General features: G+C 49.7%; 2 protein-coding genes across 2 annotated transcripts; one reads left to right on the forward strand and one right to left on the reverse strand.

The window, feature by feature from the left end:
- Positions 1 to 9745: 9745 nt before the first annotated feature.
- Positions 9746 to 14595, forward strand: Igfals (insulin like growth factor binding protein acid labile subunit). Its single transcript, XM_036194648.1, is given in 6 exon segments — positions 9746 to 9766; positions 10078 to 10131; positions 10269 to 10328; positions 10330 to 10449; positions 10452 to 10515; positions 12796 to 14595. Coding segments are annotated over 6 exon segments (2115 nt in total). The 3' UTR covers positions 14592 to 14595.
- Positions 14596 to 15536: 941 nt separating this feature from the next.
- On the reverse strand, positions 15537 to 19452 carry Nubp2 (nucleotide binding protein 2). Its single transcript, XM_036197877.1, has 7 exons — positions 19324 to 19452; positions 18728 to 18846; positions 18426 to 18624; positions 17391 to 17545; positions 17044 to 17154; positions 16744 to 16813; positions 15537 to 16253 (listed from the first exon to the last, which is right to left on the reverse strand). The coding sequence occupies exons 1-7, from the start codon at positions 19433 to 19435 to the stop codon at positions 16108 to 16110; spliced, it is 912 nt and encodes a 303-aa protein (XP_036053770.1). The 5' UTR covers positions 19436 to 19452; the 3' UTR covers positions 15537 to 16107.
- Positions 19453 to 19602: the final 150 nt, after the last annotated feature.

A 19602-nucleotide genomic window follows, 5' to 3' on the forward strand; every position in this document is an offset into this window, starting at 1 on the left:
TGTGTGGAGGAAGCCACATCTTAAGCTCACAGAGCCCAGCTGCTGTCGTGACCCTGGCTGCCAGGCTCTGCCACCCTGTCACCTGTCTCAGTCACGGTTCCTGAGCCCCCAGGACTGCAGTGAATGGGCAGAAAACAGTTCCTGCGCTCCAAGACTGACTCATCCACGGTAACTGGAGATGTTGGTGTTATTCCCTGGAACCTGAATGACCACTTCTTAGATGTCCATGAACATTCTCTGGGACAGCTCATGTTTCAGACCATATGCCAGCTCACAAAGGCTGAAGTATATAGTGTGTTCTCTAACCAAGTACAACCAGAGAACCCCAATAAACATTTCTAAATACTGAATGAGCCAGGGAGTGAAATTAGAACATATACTAAAGTGACACACACAGTGCAGGGGTGTGTCTGTGTCTGTGCGCCCGCGCGCACAGCTGGGATTGAACCCAGGGTCTCAAACATAGTTGGCAAGTAAGTATTCTACCCTTGAGCTCTATCCTTAGTCCTACCAAGTTTATAGCTTTAAACAGCTGTTTGGGAAAGTAAAAGGTCTAAAAAATGCGCGTTTTACCTTAGACAAGAAAACAAGTGAGACCCAAAGAATCAGAGGAGACACTGGAGACAGAGCACTTCCTGAGCACATGCAGTGCCCCGTCCATCCCCAGAGTGAGTCAGACATTAAAGTCTCAAGATAGCTCACGCCTGCAACCTCATTTAAAAGGCTGCCACAGGCTGAGCCAGTGGCGCATGCCTTTAATCCCAGCACTCAGGAGGCTGAGCCGGGTGGATCTCTTGCGTTCAAGGCCAACCTGGTCTACAGACCGAGATCTAGGACAGACACCAAAACTACATACAGAAACCCAGTCTCAAAAAACAAAACAAAAAAGGCTGCCACAGAAGCATTGTTTGGGTTTGAGGTCAGCCTGGGGTACAGAGCAAATTCAAGGACAGACTGAGCTACAGAGACTTGTCTCAAAAGTTCACCTACCCCTCAAAAAAGAGTAGAGATTGGTAAAACAGAAATCACAAGTGCTTTGAAGAGAAACTAAATATTCTTACACTGATCAAATTTAAGATTTTTAAATTTTTTAAATTTAAACTTTTTAAAAAGGATAAAAATCATCAAAGAGGAAATTACTCTTGCTTCTATGGAAGTTACCAGGGTTTATGAAGGGGTACTAGGAGAAAACTAAAATGAAATGGTCAAATCCCTAGACAGACAAAAGTCACCTCAACTGGCCGAGGAATAATTAGCTGGGGTGGCGTGTGCCTGTCAGCTACTTGGGAGGCTGTGAATTGTTTGAGGCCATCTTGGGCAACATAGCCAGACATATGTGGGGGGGGGGGGAGAGGGGAGGGTTGTTTCATTGACAGTGGGTCTCTCTCTAGCTGGTCTCAAACCCAGGATCCTCTTGCATCAGCCTGTGAGGGAGAGTCTGTCAGAGGTGGCTTGTGAATTAAAGTCACACTGACAGCAGAGGCCACATGGATTCCCTGTTGTGTGCTGTCAGTAACATCAAATACACAAAGATGCTTTCAGAACACAGAGGAGTGCTCCCAACTCAGTTGCCAGCCTAATGTTTCTCTAATACCAAAGCCCAAGAAAGATATCACACATAAAAAAAATCCTTAATATTGCCAACCCAAGTTCAGGTTCAGCAACATTATATACCATGACCATGTGGGATCAACCTCAAGAAATATAAGGTTATATATATATATATATATTAGCAGATGTAGCAGGCCACTGAATAGAGAACAAGGCCTATAGGTTCATCTCAGAAGAGTGTTCGGCAAAGTCCCACATTAATTCAAAAATCTCTCCTCAAATACTGGAGCTTTTGTGGCCTGAAAGAATGCCCATGTGCATTTTAACCTGTTGCTGGAGAGCCACGGCCCCCGTGACATCACACCACACAAGTGTACCATCTTATAGTTTGGAGGTTGGAAGTTGACATGACTCATCAGGTGTCATCAGGGCTGCACTCTTGAAGGCTCTAGAAATGTGTCCTTGATTTGTCCAGCTTCTAGAAGCTGCCTGTGTCTCCAGCTCACAGCCCCTTTCTTTCCCTGCAAAGCTGGAGACAGTGGTTGGGTCCGCCTGACTTGGCCTCCCATATCACCTTCCAAATCCAGGACCCTGTGTTTATGTTAGCCTCACCTGGGATCTCAGTAAGATCAAGTCCTCTGTCATGCAATGGTCACAGATTCCAGGGATCAGGACACAGGCATCTCTGGCCAACATTACACTGCCTCTCAGAATCTTTGAGAATCATCCAGTCAGATCACAGTTAACGGATGGCACATGGCTTAATTCTTCCTACATGGGGCAAGGCAACATCATCCATTCACAGGGCACTTCAGTGAATCAATAAATAACAACATGGAGAAGGTAAATTAATGATGACACAGCCCTACACTGCAAGTCCCAAGGAATACTGCTTCACACTGGAATTAATGAATGAGCAGAGTCCCTGGGTTGTAAGATAAGAATCCATTCATTGTATCTCTACATAGCAATAATCCAAAAGTGAAATAAAACAGTTCCATTCTCAGTAGTATCAGAACTAATAAGAAAACATTTCACTGTAAAGTTTACACATGGAAAATGGCAAATGTTTCTAAGAGAAATGAATGAGCTAAACCAATGGGCAGATAGCCATGCTCACCAATGAGACAAATGTTGCTAAGATAATGGCGTTCCACAAACTGATCTGCAGATTAAAAAAGTGCAACCCCAGCAAGATCCTAGCATATGATTAAGAAAGTAACAAGCAGGTTTTAAAATTATACAGTTATTCAAAGAAGCCAGATGAGCCAGAACAACTTTGAAAAAGAGCAAGGTTTGGGACTCAGACCACCTGAAAGAGCAAGCCACAACGACAGGGCAGTGCAAGATGGTGACGCAGAATCAAGGGTAAACCGCTATTCTTGTGGCCATTTGATCTCTGTTGGGTGCCAAGAACAGTCTTCTCAACAGATGGGCTGGGCGACTCAGACTTTCACAGGGGAACTATCAATGAACCCATATAATGTGTAAATTAACTCAGATTGCAACAGAGAACCAAAGATCTCAAAGTGACCAGGTGGTGGTGGCACACACCTTTAATCCCAGCACTCGGGAGGCAGAGGCAGGCTGTTCTCTGTGAGTTCGAGGCCAGCCTGGGCTACCAAGTGAGTTCCAGGAAAGGCGCAAAGATACACAGAGAAACCCTGTCTCAGGAAAAAAAAAATAAAAAATCTCAAAGTGGCGCTGGGCTTGCAATCTGTGTGATCGACACAGAAAAGACCAACAGAAGTCTTAACCTACCCATAGCCAGTAGGCTGAAGTCAACTGAGCCATTCCCTTCCTTAACGAGCCTTACTGCAAATTGGAGTCCTTGTAAGAGGGTATCCCGAGAGCAAATGGAACTTGAGATTATAAATGTATAACTTTCAAAGCCAATCGAAATGTATATTACTATTGATTTAAATTTATCATGCCCAATAGAATGAAAAATTAATCAACTGTGGTAGCTACTTTTGCTGCCAGGGTCTCCACTGTGCTAGCTGTAGTAACCAATTATGAAATAGCAATCCCAGAAACAGTAGTAGTGGTTGTCACTGTTATAACGGCAACAGCAGCAGTGATGTCAGATTCTCTTCTGGAGCGTGTGGGCATCCATTGGCATGGACACAACTCCAGGAACACAAACCACCGAGGCCCATTTTTCTTGATCCCAGCACGACTTAAGCTGGCAGCTCTGCAAAAGAACAACTACGAACCATAAAGAAAAAACAGTAGCTCACAAGGAGCAGAACTAATGGTTTCATAATGGCTATATTCAGGCTTACAAATTTTAAGGTATCTTCAAAGGGGGCTAAATGAATTTCAGGAGGCCAAAAAAATGTTGCACAGAGCCACTCCTGAGAAGTAGGTACTACTCCAGCTTGAATAGGATTGTAAGAATGAAAATGCTTAGTTGGCATGCTACTGTTAATAAATGGAGGTCAGTGATCTTCAGTGTTATCCTTAATCTCCAAGGTGTCTGGGTAACACGTTCTCAAACATACTTGAAAAAGCAGTTGCCATACATTAACTTCTGGAGAATCCAACCACATGGCTGCAGTTCTTAGGCTTATGTTAATGTTTGTCAAAGCTGGCCAAATTGGGCTTTCAATCCCCATTAGCATTGGAAGGGGAGAGTTTTTCACGAAGGCCCAATCGGTCTCTGCCATGTTGGGTTTCAGCTGCAGCCACAGGATGCCCTCAGTGCTCAGAAACCCAATGAGGAATCTCATTGTCCTGAGGAAAGACATAAGCAGAACCCCAGGCCCACACCAACACCAGATCGGGTCCCTTCCAAGTGTCAGTAGAAAGATCCTTCCATCATTCCAGAGGGTGATATGCAACAGGAGCCCTCCAGTGCCTATCTGCAGTGGATACTCCAGCAGAATCCACCAGTAAAAATTTTAAAATATATGAAACAAGGGAAAGAATAGAGTGTGGAGAGGAATGATGGGCCCCTAGTTCCCCCTCTTTGCTTTAGCAAAATATGTTTGTTTGGGTTTTTTTTTAATAGTTCATATTTTTCTTTTCTTTTTTTATTTTTTTAGATTAATTAATTTATTTTTCCATTGTCAGCTTGATACAGTATAAATTCTTATCTTAATAGTGTAATGTTTCATTGAGGGTTGCTCAGTAACTGAGTAAAACCAAATTTTATTATAAGTTACAGTCATCCTAGGGTCCCCCTTGCTATATAGTCTCCATGGTTCTGTGGGTTACAGTCTAATTGTTCTTTGCTTTCTATCTAGAATCCACTTATGAGTGAGTACATACCATGTTTGTCCTTCTGGGTTTAGGTTACCTCACTCAGGATGATTTTTCTAGTTCCATCCATTTGCCTGCAAATCTCATGATGTCATTGTTTTTCTCTGCTGAGTAGTACTCCATTGTGTATATTACCACATTTTCTTAATCCATTCTTCAGTTGACAGGCATCTAGGTTGTCTCCAGGTTCTGGCTATTACAAATAGTGCTGCTATGAACATAGTTGAGCATGTATCTTTGTGGTATGATTGAGCACTCCTTGGGTATATGCCCAAGAGTGGTATAACTGGGTCTTGAGGTAGTTCAATTCCCAATTTTCTGAGAAACCACCATACTGATTTCCACAGTGGTTGTACAAGTTTGCATTCCCACCAACAGTGGAGGAGTGTTCCCTTTGCTCCACATCCTCTCCAACATTGACTGTCATTAGTGTTTTTGATCATAGCCATTCTGACAGGTGTAAGGTGGTATCTCAGAATCATTTTGATTTGCATTTCTCTGATGATTAAGGATGTTGTGCATTTCCTTAAATGTCTTTTAGCCAATTTGTGATTCTTGTTTTGTGAATTCTCTGTTTAGTTCTTTAGCCTTTTTTTTTTTTTTTTTTTTTGAGTTCTTTATATACTGTGGAGATCAGTCCTCTGTCAGATGTGGGGTTGGTAAAGGTCTTTTTCCATTCTATGGGTTGTCTTTTTGTCTTATTGACTGTATCTTTTGCCCTGCAAAAGCTTCTCAGTTTCAAGAGGTCCCATTTATAAATTGTTGTGCTCAGTGACTGTGCTGTTGGTGTTATATTTAAGAAGTGATCTCCGGTGCCAGTGCGTTCAAGACTGCTTCCTACTTTTTCTTCTATTAAGTTTAGTGTAACTGGATTTATGTTGAGGTCTTTGATGCACTTGGACTTGAGTTTTGTGCATTGTGACAGATATGGATCTATTTGTAATCTTTTACATATTGACATCCAGTTATGCCAGCACCATTTGTTGAAGATACTTACTTTTTTCCATTGTATAGTTTTGGCTTCTTTGTCAAAAATCAGGTGTTCATATGTGCGTGGATTAATGTCAGGGTCTTCAATTTGATTCCATTGGTTCGTATGTTGGTTTTTATACCAGTACCAGGCTGTTTTTATTACTATAGCTCTATAGTAGAGTTTGAAGTCAGGGATGGTAATGCCTCCAGAGGTTGCTTTATCATACAGGATTCTTTTAGCTATCCTGGGTCTTTTGTTTTTCCAAATGAAGTTGAATATTTTTCTTTCCAAGTCTGTGAAGAATTGAGTTGATTTTGATGGGGATTGCATTGAATCTGTAAATTGCTTTTGGTGAGATTGTCATTTTTAACTATTGTTAATCCTACCTATCCATGAGCATGGGATGTCCTTCCATTTTCTGATATCTTCTTCAATTGCTTTCTTTAGAGATTTAAAGTTCTTATCAAAAAGGTCCTTCACTTGTTTAGTTAGTGTTATCTCAAGGTATTTTATATTATTTGTGGCTATTGTAAAGGGTGATGCTTCTCTGACTTTCTTTCTCAGCCCTTTTATCATTTGTGTATAGGAGGGCTACTGAGTTTTTTTAGTTGATCTTGTATCCTGCCACTTTACTGAAGGAGTTTATCAGCTGTAGGAGTTCCCTGGTAGAATTTTTGAGGTCACTTATGTATACTATCATTTCATCTGCAAATAATGAAAGTTTGATTTCTTCCTTTCCAATTTGTATCCTCTTGATCTCTTTTTGTTGTCTTATTGCTCTAGCTAGAACTTCAAGTACTATATTGAATAAATATGGGGAGAGTGGACAGCCTTGTCTTGTTCCTGATTTTAGTGGTATTGCTTTGAGTTTCTCTCCATTTAATTTGATGGTGGCTGTTGGCTTGCTGTAAATTGCCTTTATTGTGTTTAGGAATGTTCCTTGTATTCCTGATCTCTCTAAGACCTTTATCATGAAGGGGTGTTGGATTTTGTCAAAGGCTTTTTCAGCATCTATGAGATGATCATGTGTTTTTTTTTCTTTCAGTTTGTTTATATGGTGTATTACATTGACAGATTTTCGTATGTTGAACTGATTCTTACCTTTTATACTGTACAAAATCAACTCTAAATGGACCATGGACCTCAACATAAGAGCAATTCCTCAAATCAGGGAATCCACTTCAACATGTAGGTACAACAAAGGGTCTTTAGAACAGGACCCTGGGAGCACAGGCGTTAAGACCAACAACAGACAAATAAGAACACATGAAACTAAAAACTTCTGCACAGAAAAAGACACTGTCATACCGGGCGGTGGTGGAGCACATCTTTAATCCCGGCACTCGGGAGGCAGAGGCAGGAGGATCTCTGAGTTTGAGGCCAGCCTGGTCTGCAGAGCGAGTTCCAGGACAGCCAGGGCTAAACACACACACACACACACACACACACACACACACACACACACACACAAAACCCTGTCTTGAAAAACAAACAAACAAAAAACCAACATCATTTGTGCAAAGAGACCCACTACAGAGTAGGAAAAGATCTTTATCAGCTATATATCTGACAGAGGGTTAGTAGCTAGAATATAATATACAAAGAACTAAACACAACACAAAACTCTGAACATCAAGAAAACAAGCAACCCTATTATAAAATGGGGCATAGAACCAAACAGTTCTCAAAATATGAAATACATATAACTAAGAAAGTAAAAAACAAAATAAAAACTAAATCAAGAAATTCACAGGCAAATGGATGGAATCAGAAACATTCCGACTTTTAACTGCTATAGGTCACAACTCCAGAACAAACAAAAATCTAAGTGGGGTAACTCAAATTCAGAAATACACGTGTGTCATGTTTTCTTCATTTGTGGATGTTAGCTTTGAATCTTCAGATGTGTGTTATGTCTGGAAATAGCCACAGATATCAGGAAGTTACTAAAGGGCCTTGGAGGGGATTTCAAGTTTTGGAGGAGACAAAATGGTACACAAGGCTCAAGGGAAATAAAGGAACAGGAAGAGATAAATTGGAGTGGGGGTGGGGGCAGGTAGAGAAGAGATTATAGGGGGGATAGCTAATACTAAAGGCCTCTTGAAAAAGCCATATGAAGGGGGGGGAGCTGGAGAGATGGCTCAGAGGTTAAGAGCACTGACTGCTCTTCCAGGGGTCCTGAGTTCAATCCCCAGCAACCACATTATAGCTCATGACCATCTATAATGAGATCTGGCGCCCTCTCCTGGCCTGCAGGTATACGTGTAGGCAGAATACTGTATACATAATAAATAAATCAATCTTTAAAAAAAAGAAAAAAGAAAAAGCCATATAGAGACCTCCTAGAACATAACATACATAAAGGGTGATGGAGAGAGGCTCAGCCGTTGAAGCACTGGCTTCTCCCCTGATGTCTGATTCCCAGTATCCACATGGCACTCCAAAACCATCTCTGAACTTCAGTTCTAGGGGATCAGATGCCCTTTTCTGGCCTACAAAGGCACCAGGCATGTGCACTGGTGCACACACATACATGCAGTCAAAAACCCACATGCACAAACTTTACAAATTAGCGTTACTGGAGCTGCCCCCATACAAGGCACAATATCCCAACTAGACACCACCTGCTAGCAAATACAGACCTCGTACCAGGATGGGTTCCCTCTTCATAGGTTATTGACCAATACGATCCCATAGACAGCACTTGGGAGGCAGAGGCAGGTAGATTTAGGACAGCCAGAGCTACATAGAGAGACCTTGTATCCAAAACAAAACCCCACAGACCTCCCCTCCAGGCCATTACAGGCCATTGCCAATACTCTTGGCTACCCTCCAGGACTGACTAAGACCCTATTGCTGAAGATACCATATACTGGACTCAGAACATGGAGACATCAAGCTGTTTACTCACTTGGAATCTTCACCCTGCCACCCAGATGTCAGAATGTTTGGCAAAGCCTGTTGAAAGGGCAGCTGCCCAGGAGACGATGGAGGTCTTGGCTTGGAGGACTCACATAGAAGGACAGTGATGGGGTCTACTTCTGATACTGCAGCAGTCATCTTCTGACAGCAAGACAGACAAGGGGAGCTGTCAACAGCAAGAGGACAGAGTATCAAGGCGACTCCGAGGGGCCTAGAGGGAACGTGTTTGGGTACAAATGCAAACAGGACTCAAAATTCTAGTCTGATAAATTGAACTTCATAAAACATTAGCTGGGCTTGGTGATGCATTTCTATGAGCCTGGCACTCTGGAGGCTGAGGCAAGAGGGTCATTGTGAATTTGAGCGCCAATCTGGACTACACAGTAAGGTCATGTCACAGAAATGAAAATAAGCCTCGGCATGGTGACTTAATCCCAGCTGTAATCCCAGCTCTTGAGAGGTGGAGGCAGGAGACCTAGGAGTCTAAAGCCACATCTGCTACATATCAACTTCAAGGCCAGCTTGGGCTACCTGAGACCTTGTCTCATTAAAAAAAAAAAAAAAAAAAAAAAAAAAAAAAAAAATTACTGGCTCTGGCTGGGGAGTAACGTGTGCTGGAGCTTTGCACACACGGGTCCTGGCTCCTATCCTGGCATGAACACACAGAACTTAGTGGGACCACAGGAATGAAAAGCCTAAAGCTACAGACCAGACTTGTATCTGGAATTCAGAAAACTCAGACTGACAGATGATCTGACAGAAATCGGCAAGAGGCTAAAACACAGATGTGCCGAAACCTCTGGTCTCATGTTTGGACAGTTTTGGAGTGCCCAGCCTAACTAGAGATCTAGAAAACACAGAACAGCAGCCATACACCAGTAGGCGACACACAGAGGCAGGCTAGGGAAGACACACTGCCGTGTGGACCCTCAAGTCCTGCCCCCAGAAACACCCACCTCCCTTCAGGCCTCACAGTGAGCAGTCCTGGAAGGAGGACTGAGTGTCCGGCTAGGACAGTTGCATCTCACTTGGATGATGTCTGAAGGAGCAGACCCGGTATGCTCTGCATCTGTTGGCATATTCAAGGCATACACAGGCCCAGGGCCCATGGGCTTCAAGCACGACCCCTTGTAAAACTGGGCAGACTAGCTGGGCTGTTGGGGAGCAGGGAACTCTTCAGGTGTTGTTACTGTGCTGTGTGGCTGCAGGACGCTGACTTGGATCTAACTGAGTTGTCAAAAGCCTGCTAAGGCTTCCACACCACATCAAGCGGTGCTTGCAGTGGACAGGAAGAGCTCCTAGCCCAGAGTAAAGCAGGGACCCACAGGGACTCATGGCCACTGCTGCCTGCCTCCTTTTCCCAACAGAGACTGAGGCTGGCCACTGGCCCCACAGCCCTGCTGAGACCGCACTTTTACTGTGTAAACTGCTCTGTGGCTCTGGGCGGAGCCTTCCCCCTGCCAATCTATAATTCTCAGAAAAAAAGGCTGAGAAATAAACTGGAAAATGCCCTAGAGATGGGGCAGCATAGTGGAGGCCACAGCCCCCCCTCCCCCAGCCCCACCCAGACCTGTCTACTTCCTCTGCCTGCTAAGAGACAGGTCCTAATATCCCACAACCTCCCTGAGAAGCTGTCCCTCCTGAAACCCAGCACTGCCTTTCCTGGCCCCTCCCGTGTGCATTCCCACCACCCCAGGCAGGGCAAAGGGACAGAGCTCAAGGCAGGGTTTGCTGAGCTTCGGAGTATCCACCAGGTCACAGCTCTCAGGCCCTGGAGAAGGAAGCTGGGATGTGGCTCCGGCAGGGTGAGTGGAGCCAGGGCCAGGTTGAGGGCCCCACGAGCAGCCCCCACCCGCCGTCCCCCCCCCCTGCGCCGTAACCTCTCCCCGCCCCCCTGGGGGGGGCAGCATGCTTACTGGGGTCTCTGTACACAAGGAAGAGGTAGGTAGTTAGGCCCTCCTTGCTGCTGAGGACAGCAAGAGGCCTGTGGAAGCCGGCTGGCCCTGGCCCTTCGGCCTGAGTGCCCCACTGTCTCCCTGCCAGCCTTGCCCAGGAGGGTCGTGTTGGGGAAAGCAAACATGAGGTAGCTGGTGGCCCTGCCAGGTGTTCCTAGAAGAGGCCCTGGGGGAGGGGCAGTGGCCAGACACCAGCTGACCTAGAGGTCACAGGAGGGCTGAGACTGGGCTCTGGAACCCCCGGGCGGGAAGCACAAATGGCGGAACCCACTCAGGCTGTTAAGAAACCCCAGCTCTAGTCAGGCTGCGGTGGCGCACAACTTCAATCCCAGCCCTTGGGAGGCAGAGGCAGGCGGGTCTCTGTTGTGAGTTCAAGACCAGCCTGGTCTACAGAGTGAGTTCCAGGACAGCCAAGGCTACACACACACACACACACACACACACACACACACACACACACACACACAAAACAAACCTATCTCAAAGAAAAAAAAGAAAAAAAGAAAAAAAAAAAAAGAAACCCCAGTTCAGACAACATGCTAGAAACATGGGCAGGGTTGTAAAAACAAGCATCTGCTTAACCTGACACAGCCATCTGCTCAGTATGGCGGCAAGTCAGGGACTCACCAGGACCCGCGAGCTCCCCTAGGGTAGGTACCCTCGTCTTGGTTGAACCTACTTGGAGACAGGGCCCTCTACCTTGAGCACCAAATGCTGTAAGGCTACTCCAACAAGCCTCTACCTTCAACCCCTACAGGGGCAGCCTTCAGAGCCCCTCCTCTTCCCTAAGGGCGACTTTCTTCCCTGCACCTCTGCACCCAGGAGACTTGCTGTTGAGACTAACTACCCAGCAGGAGAGGGTTAAAGGAGACAGCAGTGTGGGGCAGGGCCAGCTTAAGGCTGCCAGCTACTGGCCGTGAGGAAATCCAGAGGGCAGCAGCCTGCACTTAGACGGCCCTCGCTCACCGCCTGCCTGCAGCCAGTTCTGTACAAGGCACAATGGCCCCGAGGACAGGTGAGGAACCCGTATCCCCTGCCATTTGCTCTGAGGGTAGCTGGCCCTCAACCCGCTGGTGGGAATTCCGGATTGGGTCGTGGATACTTCTAATCCTGACCACAGAGGGTCTCTGTTACGCTTCCCCTTGGTGGTGGCACTGGGGAAGGGGCAAATAAAGGCAGGGCAGGCAGGAGCAAGTACCTAACCCCTGAGTATGACAAGGTGCAGAAACCAGGGCTCAGCGCTCCCCACAATCCTACCTCACAGCTTGCCAGGATGGTTGGTGTATAGCTACAGCCTGCAATCTTTCTAGCTACCGTTCCTCCCGTGTGAGCAGGAAGCCGGCGTCTTATAGCTTGCCTGGCTTTGGCGTGCTACCGTGATGCCGGGGCTGCCCCACCAAGTCTCTCTCCAACACCACCATTATGCAGTCACACCAGACGCATACTGTGTAGGTGCGGAACAGTGCTGTCCTGCCTAACCTAAGCTGGAGTTCTCAGCATACCCCAAGGTAGATTTAGAATTGAGGTGCTGGCCGAGTCCCTGTGAGTTGATGTAGACGGTCAGGGTTTTCTAGACCCCATTCTTCTGCTAACAGAATATACAGCCTGCATATACTGGGGAGCAAAATAGGATGTGCGTCCCCCATCTGGGGGCCTAACAGGCAGGGGGTGCCTGGCTTGATGTCCAGTCATTGAGGACCACAAATGAATATGCTGCCCGGGTCTATTCCAGAATATTCTGGAACAGCCAGGTCTCGGCCAGCAGTTTGGTTCTGTTTTTCAGCCTGACTGTTGCATATACCCCAGAGGATACAGACTGCCACATGGCCTAGTGGCCAGGGCCCAGGTTGCCTGTGAAGCCAGGGTGCAATGGAAGAGCCAAGCCCTCGGTGTCCCTGCAGTGAGATGGGGACCACCATGTGCTGGTTCCACGAGTTGGAAAAGTGAAGTTGCTTCCAAGCCTCGGGCCTGGCTACCTACTTTGGTATCAAAGTGGGTTGACCAAATGTCTTAGTGTACAAACAACATCCTTCTCTTACAATGGCTGGGGACTAGGGAAGCCCAGGGTTTGGCTCACATCCTGGGCCACAGTCCTCTGGGCACCTCCTTGCCAAGCCCTTCTCCCCACAGGAGGCCCAGCCCTGGTGGTGCTTCTGGCTTTCTGGGTGGCACTGGGCCCCTGTGACCTGCAGGGGACAGATCCTGGAGCATCAGCAGATGCCGAGGGCCCCCAGTGCCCTGTCGTCTGTACCTGCAGCTATGACGACTACACCGATGAGCTCAGCGTCTTTTGCAGTTCGAGAAACCTCACACAGCTGCCTAATGGCATCCCAGTCGGCACCAGGGCCCTGTGGCTCGACGGGAATAACCTCTCCTCCATCCCCTCAGCGGCTTTCCAAAACCTGTCCAGCCTGGACTTCCTCAACCTGCAGGGCAGCTGGCTGAGCAGCCTGGAGCCCCAGGCCCTGGTGGGCCTGCAGAACCTCTACCACTTGCACCTAGAGCGGAACCTGCTCCGGGGCCTACCTGCTGGCCTGTTCACGCACACGCCCAGCCTGGCTTCACTCAGCCTGGCCAACAACCTCCTGGGCAGGCTGGAAAAGGGGCTGTTCCAGGGCCTCGGTCACCTTTGGGCCCTCAACCTGGGTTGGAACAGCCTAGTGGTACTGCCTGACACGGTGTTCCAGGGCCTGGGTAACCTCCGTGAGCTGGTGCTGGCCGGCAACAAACTGGCTTACCTGCAGCCTTCGCTCTTCTGCGGCTTGGGTGAGCTGCGAGAGCTGGATCTGAGCAGGAATGCACTGCGCAGCATCAAAGCCAACGTCTTCATACACCTGCCCCGGCTGCAGAAGCTGTACCTGGGCCACAACTTTGTCACAGCTGTGGCCCCCGGTGCCTTCCTGGGCATGAAGGCATTGCGTTGGCTGGACCTGTCCCATAATCGCGTGGCAGGGCTCCTGGAGGACACCTTCCCAGGCCTGCTGGGTCTGCATGTTCTGCGCTTGGCACACAATGCCATCACTAGCTTGCGGCCGCGTACTTTCAAAGACCTACACTTTCTGGAGGAACTGCAGCTTGGTCATAATCGCATCCAGCAGCTAGGTGAGAAGACATTTGAGGGCCTGGGGCAGCTAGAGGTGCTGACACTCAATGACAATCAGATCCACGAGGTCAAGGTGGGTGCCTTCTTTGGCCTCTTCAATATGGCTGTTATGAATCTCTCTGGCAACTGTCTCAGGAGCCTCCCGGAGCGGGTGTTCCAGGGGCTGGGCAAGTTGCACAGCCTGCATCTGGAGCACAGCTGCCTGGGCCGCATCCGCCTGCACACTTTCGCTGGCCTTTCTGGGCTGCGCAGGCTCTTCCTCAGGGGCAACAGCATCTCCAGCATGGAAGAACAGAGCCTAGCAGGTCTCTCTGAGCTGCTGGAGCTCGACCTTACCGCCAACCAGCTCACACATCTGCCCGGCCGGCTTTTCCAGGGCCTTGGCCAGCTCGAGTACCTGCTCCTCTCATATAACCAGCTGTCGGTGCTGTCTGAGGATATCCTGAGACCCCTGCAGCGGGTCTTCTGGCTGGACGTCTCACACAACCGCCTGGAGGCACTATCTGAAGGCCTTTTCTCACCGCTGGGGCGGCTGCGCTATCTCAGCCTCCGGAACAACTCCTTGCAGACTTTCTCACCACAGCATGGCCTGGAGCGTCTGTGGCTCGATGACAACCCCTGGGACTGCCGCTGTCCCCTCAAGGCACTGCGTGACTTTGCCCTGCAGAACCCCAGCATTGTCCCCCGCTTTGTTCAGACTGTCTGTGAGGGGGATGACTGCCAGCCGGTGTACACCTTCAACAACATCACCTGTGCTGGCCCTGCCAACGTCTCAGGCCTCGACCTACGAGACATCAGCGAGACACACTTTGTGCACTGCTGACCCTGGCTACGCCTGGCCTGGCCTGATGCTGCCTTGTGGTCAGGACAGCATCTCCCTGTTACCAGAATAAGCTGGCTCTCAAAGCCAGCAGGGAGTGGGGGGGGGGAGGGGAGGGGAGAAATACCTGCCCATCTCTAGGGGACAGGCCTGGGCTGCTCACTTCCTAGAAGCAGAGCAGTACTGGCAGCTATGTGGCCTAAATTCGGAAAGGCTGGGCGCAGGCTGGGTGCCCGAGGGCCCAACCAGGAGGGCAAGTGCTCAGCAGCACTCCCTGCTGGCAACTATTAAATCAGCACTAAGCATGGCTTATGTATGACTTTCTCCGTGTTCCTTGTCCCCACCCCTTCTGTCCTGTCCTAGCTCTGCTGAACCCAGTCTGTGCCTTGCTGGTGTTGGGGATATGTGTCCCACTTCATCCTGCTGTGTCTGTCCTCTTGGGCTTCCTAGGACCCTCTCCTCCAACCCAAGGAACTGTGGGCACTGCACCCCTCCCTGGGGCACTGCACCCCTCCCTGGGGCACTGCATCTCTCCCTCGGGGCACTGCACTGGAGCCAGGTGGGGTTCTCACAGCTGTCCAGATCCCAGGTGGTCAGAGCACAGGTGTGGAGCTCACCACACTGCCCATTGCTGGGCAGTAACGGTAGGAGTTGAGGATAGCACTTCCCATCTGACACCTTGCAGGAACCATCCCCTGCAAGGGGTCCCAGACCTCCAGTCTCCCAAGACCTCAGCTTTGCCCTAGGAAGACAACAGATCACCATCTGCTTTCCTTTCTGACCTTTCCAGAGGAGGAAAGGGCCTCTGTGCCTCAGCTCACATTTGAACTCTCATTCTATGGCCTGCAGCTGCCCCAGGCCTTCAGCAATGTGCCTAGCTGATCCCACAGGTTTCTGAAAACACAACATGCCCACACCCCTCCCCCAAAACAAGACAGACATCCTCACCACATCTTCAGGCCCCTTTATATCTTTACTAATACTGCCTTAGAATGTACCAAAAGCCATCTTACTGAGGACAGAAGGGTCTGGATGCTAGGTTCTTCACAAGGTGGGGTGATATGTTTAATGGCAGATTCCTGTAAGTTACCAGATGTAGCTGTAACCCACACAGTGTACCACAGAAGGCTCCATAGCACAGCCCTTGTAGGCACTCAGGGTCAGTCAGGATGAGGAAGTATTGGCCAGCTCATGTATGGTGTGACTGAGCAGCCTGTGGATCTGGCAGAAGAGACTAGGGCTCGACAAAGCCACACGCTGGAGGTTAAGGCTGCGACTATCTCAAGAAACTAGGACCCGAGCCATCCCCTCAGCTACAAATTATCTGGTGAAGCTGCTGATTGTAGGTAAACTCTACCCAAACACCCTTGGGAAATGTCACTCTACTGCATGGAGATAATCACACAGACCAGCCATTGCTCAGGTCAGCAAATGCAGGTCCCAAGACAGTCCTGAGGATCTCCGCTCCCAGAGTTCCTGTAACAGCACACAGTGCCAGGAGGCGGCTATGAGACATCTGTCAGGAGGGCAGAGCAGCCATCCTGTGCAGAACTTTCTGGGCTATGGAAGTGAGCGCAGAGTATGCAGTGCTCTTGGGAAACTCCTGGATGAAGTCACGGCCCTCTTCCAGGCTCCTGGTGAGCTGGGGGTCCAGGGGAACAGAGCCTGCAACAACAAAAGCCAGGAAAGGGCAACAAGATGGCTCAGTGGGTGCTTGCTGCCAAGCCTGATAACCTGAGTTCAATACCCAGGATTCACATGGTGGAAGGCAATAACTGACCCCCACAAACTGTTATCTGACCTCCCCATGTACACCGTGGCACATGCACACCCACAATCCCCTCCCCAGTGAACAAATAAAAACAAGAGGGGGCCTAACAAAAGACGGCAGCAGGTGAGAATGCCAACCTACCACTCACTTGCCAGAGGCTCAAGCTGCTGGCCCCCGTGACCTCCCACTTAAACAATGTGGGACAAGTGGTAGGAGACTGGTGTCCCTGACACATGCATTCCCAGAACACAGCTGGGTGTGGGCAGCCCACATAAACCTCAAATTGGACACATAATGAAGAGAGGCCCAACACTTCAGTCAGACCCACTCAAAAGTCTGGTAGGTGGAATCTGGGGCCCCAGCTGGCTTGCTCTTGACACTTACCTAAAAAGGGGACTCCGGCCAGCTGGGCCAGCTCCTCCCCACCGCCTCTGGAGAAGACATTGGTGCACTCCTAGGAAAAAAACAAGGGTTGTGAGGGTCCAGTCTGCAGACCCACGGCCAGGGTGAGACCTCCAGCTGGTCCAGGCAGAATGCCCAGGTAGTACCTACCAGTGTCCTCTCTAGCCAGGAAGTCACTTACCTGAACTGATGGACAGGGACCTACTTACTCAAAGTCCCTGACTGCAAGCCCTGTTTTGTACTCCCTCAGACCCTGAAATAGCCCCATTTTCCAAGACTTACAGTGCAGTGTGGGCAGGCGAAGCCGCTCATGTTCTCTATGACCCCTATGACCTGCAGCCCAGTCTTCCTACAGAAAGTCAGTTCCCGCCTCACATCCCCAACAGACACGGCCTGTAGATCAAAGTGAGGGGCCAGTCAGTCACAAGGCAGCCAAGAACCAAGTAACCAGCTGGGAACATGGCCTACCACTGCCCAGCCCAATCAGAACAAAGACACACAGACAGACAGACACACACCCCAGGTGAGATTGGAGGAGAACACACACACACACCACACACACACACACACACACACACACACACACACACACACACACCAGGTGGGGTTGGAAGAGATGCCAGTAGTACCTGTGGTGTGGTGACCACGAGGGCCCCCAGAGGCCTATAGGAGCGCAGGGCTTCCACAGTGGCCATGTGCTCATCAGAAGTCCCTGGTGGCGTGTCCACAACCAGATAGTCCAGCTCCCCCCAGGCCACGTCAGACACAAACTGCTTTATCAGTGCTGCAGAGACCCAGAGACCAGCAGTGACCTGAGAAAGAGCTAGGCAAGGGGAGGCCCATCTTCTCCAGCTCTAGGATCTACCAGTTGCTCCCAGGGGACAATGGGAACACCTGCCACACAAGGCAGCAAGAGTCCTTGGTCTGCGAGGTAACAGGGAGGCAGAGCTCCACGGCCCCCACAGGCACTCCTTTCCAACAGCTGTACCACCTGCTAGCACAACTGTCTCCACACACTCCACCCTACGGGGTTGAGGCCAGCTTCCATGAAGGCCCCTGGTGAGGATGGAACCTTGAGTCTCTAAGGGCCTCTGTGCCCTCAAGCCCAGAGAAAACGGCCTGTCCTGAAGCACCTTGCTGGTGTATCCAGTTGCAGCAAGCCATTCACCCTAAGTGAGCTGTTCCTCCCAGGTAGCCTCTCACTGCAGCTAGGATGGTTTAACGTTACCTCCTTGAAGCCCAGCACTTGTCCACTGCACACTGTGGGGCCTTAAGCCTGTGTGTGTTGAGTGAGGGCGAGGCTCTCAGAAGACCTCCCTTCCTAACTGAGAGACCAATTCGGAGTGGCTGATGGTTTCACAACAAACGCCAAACACAGCTTCTCCCTTGATCTTGGTCTCATGTCTCTCCCGCCATCCAGAGGCTGATATGATTGTCACAGAGGCTGTGAGAGGCTTCTCGGGGGCACAGGGGTGTGCATATTCTGCTGGGTGGGCATGCATGAGCAGCGGAAGCACTCCAATGGGACAAAGTCTCCACTACCAAGAGGCCAGGGCTGGATTCTGACTTTACCCAAAGGCAGCAGCCATGATAAGAGGGAAAGTAGGCGCAATAAAGAGGTACTGAAGAGTCAGCTGGAGGACTTCCCCTCACCGAGTTCTTACCATGTTTCTTGGGACCCCTCCACACCACGGCCTCATCAGGGTTTTCCAGCAGGAAGCCCACAGACATGAGGGAGATGCTCTGCTCCTGATCCACAAAGACAGGCACCCAGCCCTGGTCACACTGGTGCACTGCCTTGCCTTGTGCACGAAGCATGTGTGGGATGCTGGGACCGCACAGGTCTACATCTAGGATCCCCACCTGCAAGAAAGCAGATGCTGAGGGGTGGGGAGAAACCTTCCAGGCTTGCTGGGAGCTAGAGACTAATAAGTGCAGCAGCTGTCGACCCTGGTTGGGACCTCACCTTCTTGCCCTGATGGCGCAGGGCCAGGGCCAACTCCGTGGAGATGGTACTTTTCCCAACGCCCCCCTTTCCAGAGAGGACAAGGATGATGTTTCGCACGCCGGCCAGGTTCCCGGGCTCTAATGAGAAACAGGAGTTGGGGTGTCTGGGGGAGCGACAAAGACCAAGGCACCCAGGTAGAAGGTTTTCTAGAAGTCCCAGACCTGTCTCAGTCTCACTTCTATATGAAGTGGAGCAGTTGAAGGCATGTGCACACGTGATAAATCCTCAAACTGCCAGCTAATTTCAACAGACACAGAGGAAACTAACAGGATAGTTTATTACAGCTAGGCGGCACCTGTGCACGAATGCATAGACTCCACATTAGAATCTGCAGAGGGCTTCCAGCTCTCTGCCAGGAGTAAGGCTGAGGACCCAGAGCAGCCAATAACCGCCTACATGTGCATCCGCGTCACCCGGCTGACTCAGTAAACAAGGGGACATGGCACACGTTGGCGTCTCGGGCTTCTCTGTGTGCAGGCCTCCGGTAAGCCGCTGCACTCGGTCCGCCTTCAGACTTCCCCGACCCCTCACGCTCCGCCAACCCGCACGCTCACCAGCTACCGCCTCCATCCCGCCACCGGCGGCTCTTCGCGGCTCCCTTCCGCTTCCTCTCCTAACTCTCTGAGCCTTTGATCCAATGACAACCACGGTCCGCCCCTGCCTCATTTTGAGAGGCCTGGCCACGCATTCTTCAGCCAATCAGGTCACCTAAAGAGTTCCCAATCTTGGCAACTGGTGATGACGCCACGGACACAGACATACTTCCGTATGCTTGTCCAATGGTGACGCGAGACTCTTTCTGACAGCTTTAGCGAGGACCAGTAGGAACTTTG

This window comes from Onychomys torridus, chromosome 8 (genome assembly GCF_903995425.1).
Source record: "Onychomys torridus chromosome 8, mOncTor1.1, whole genome shotgun sequence".
NCBI lineage: Eukaryota > Metazoa > Chordata > Mammalia > Rodentia > Cricetidae > Onychomys > Onychomys torridus.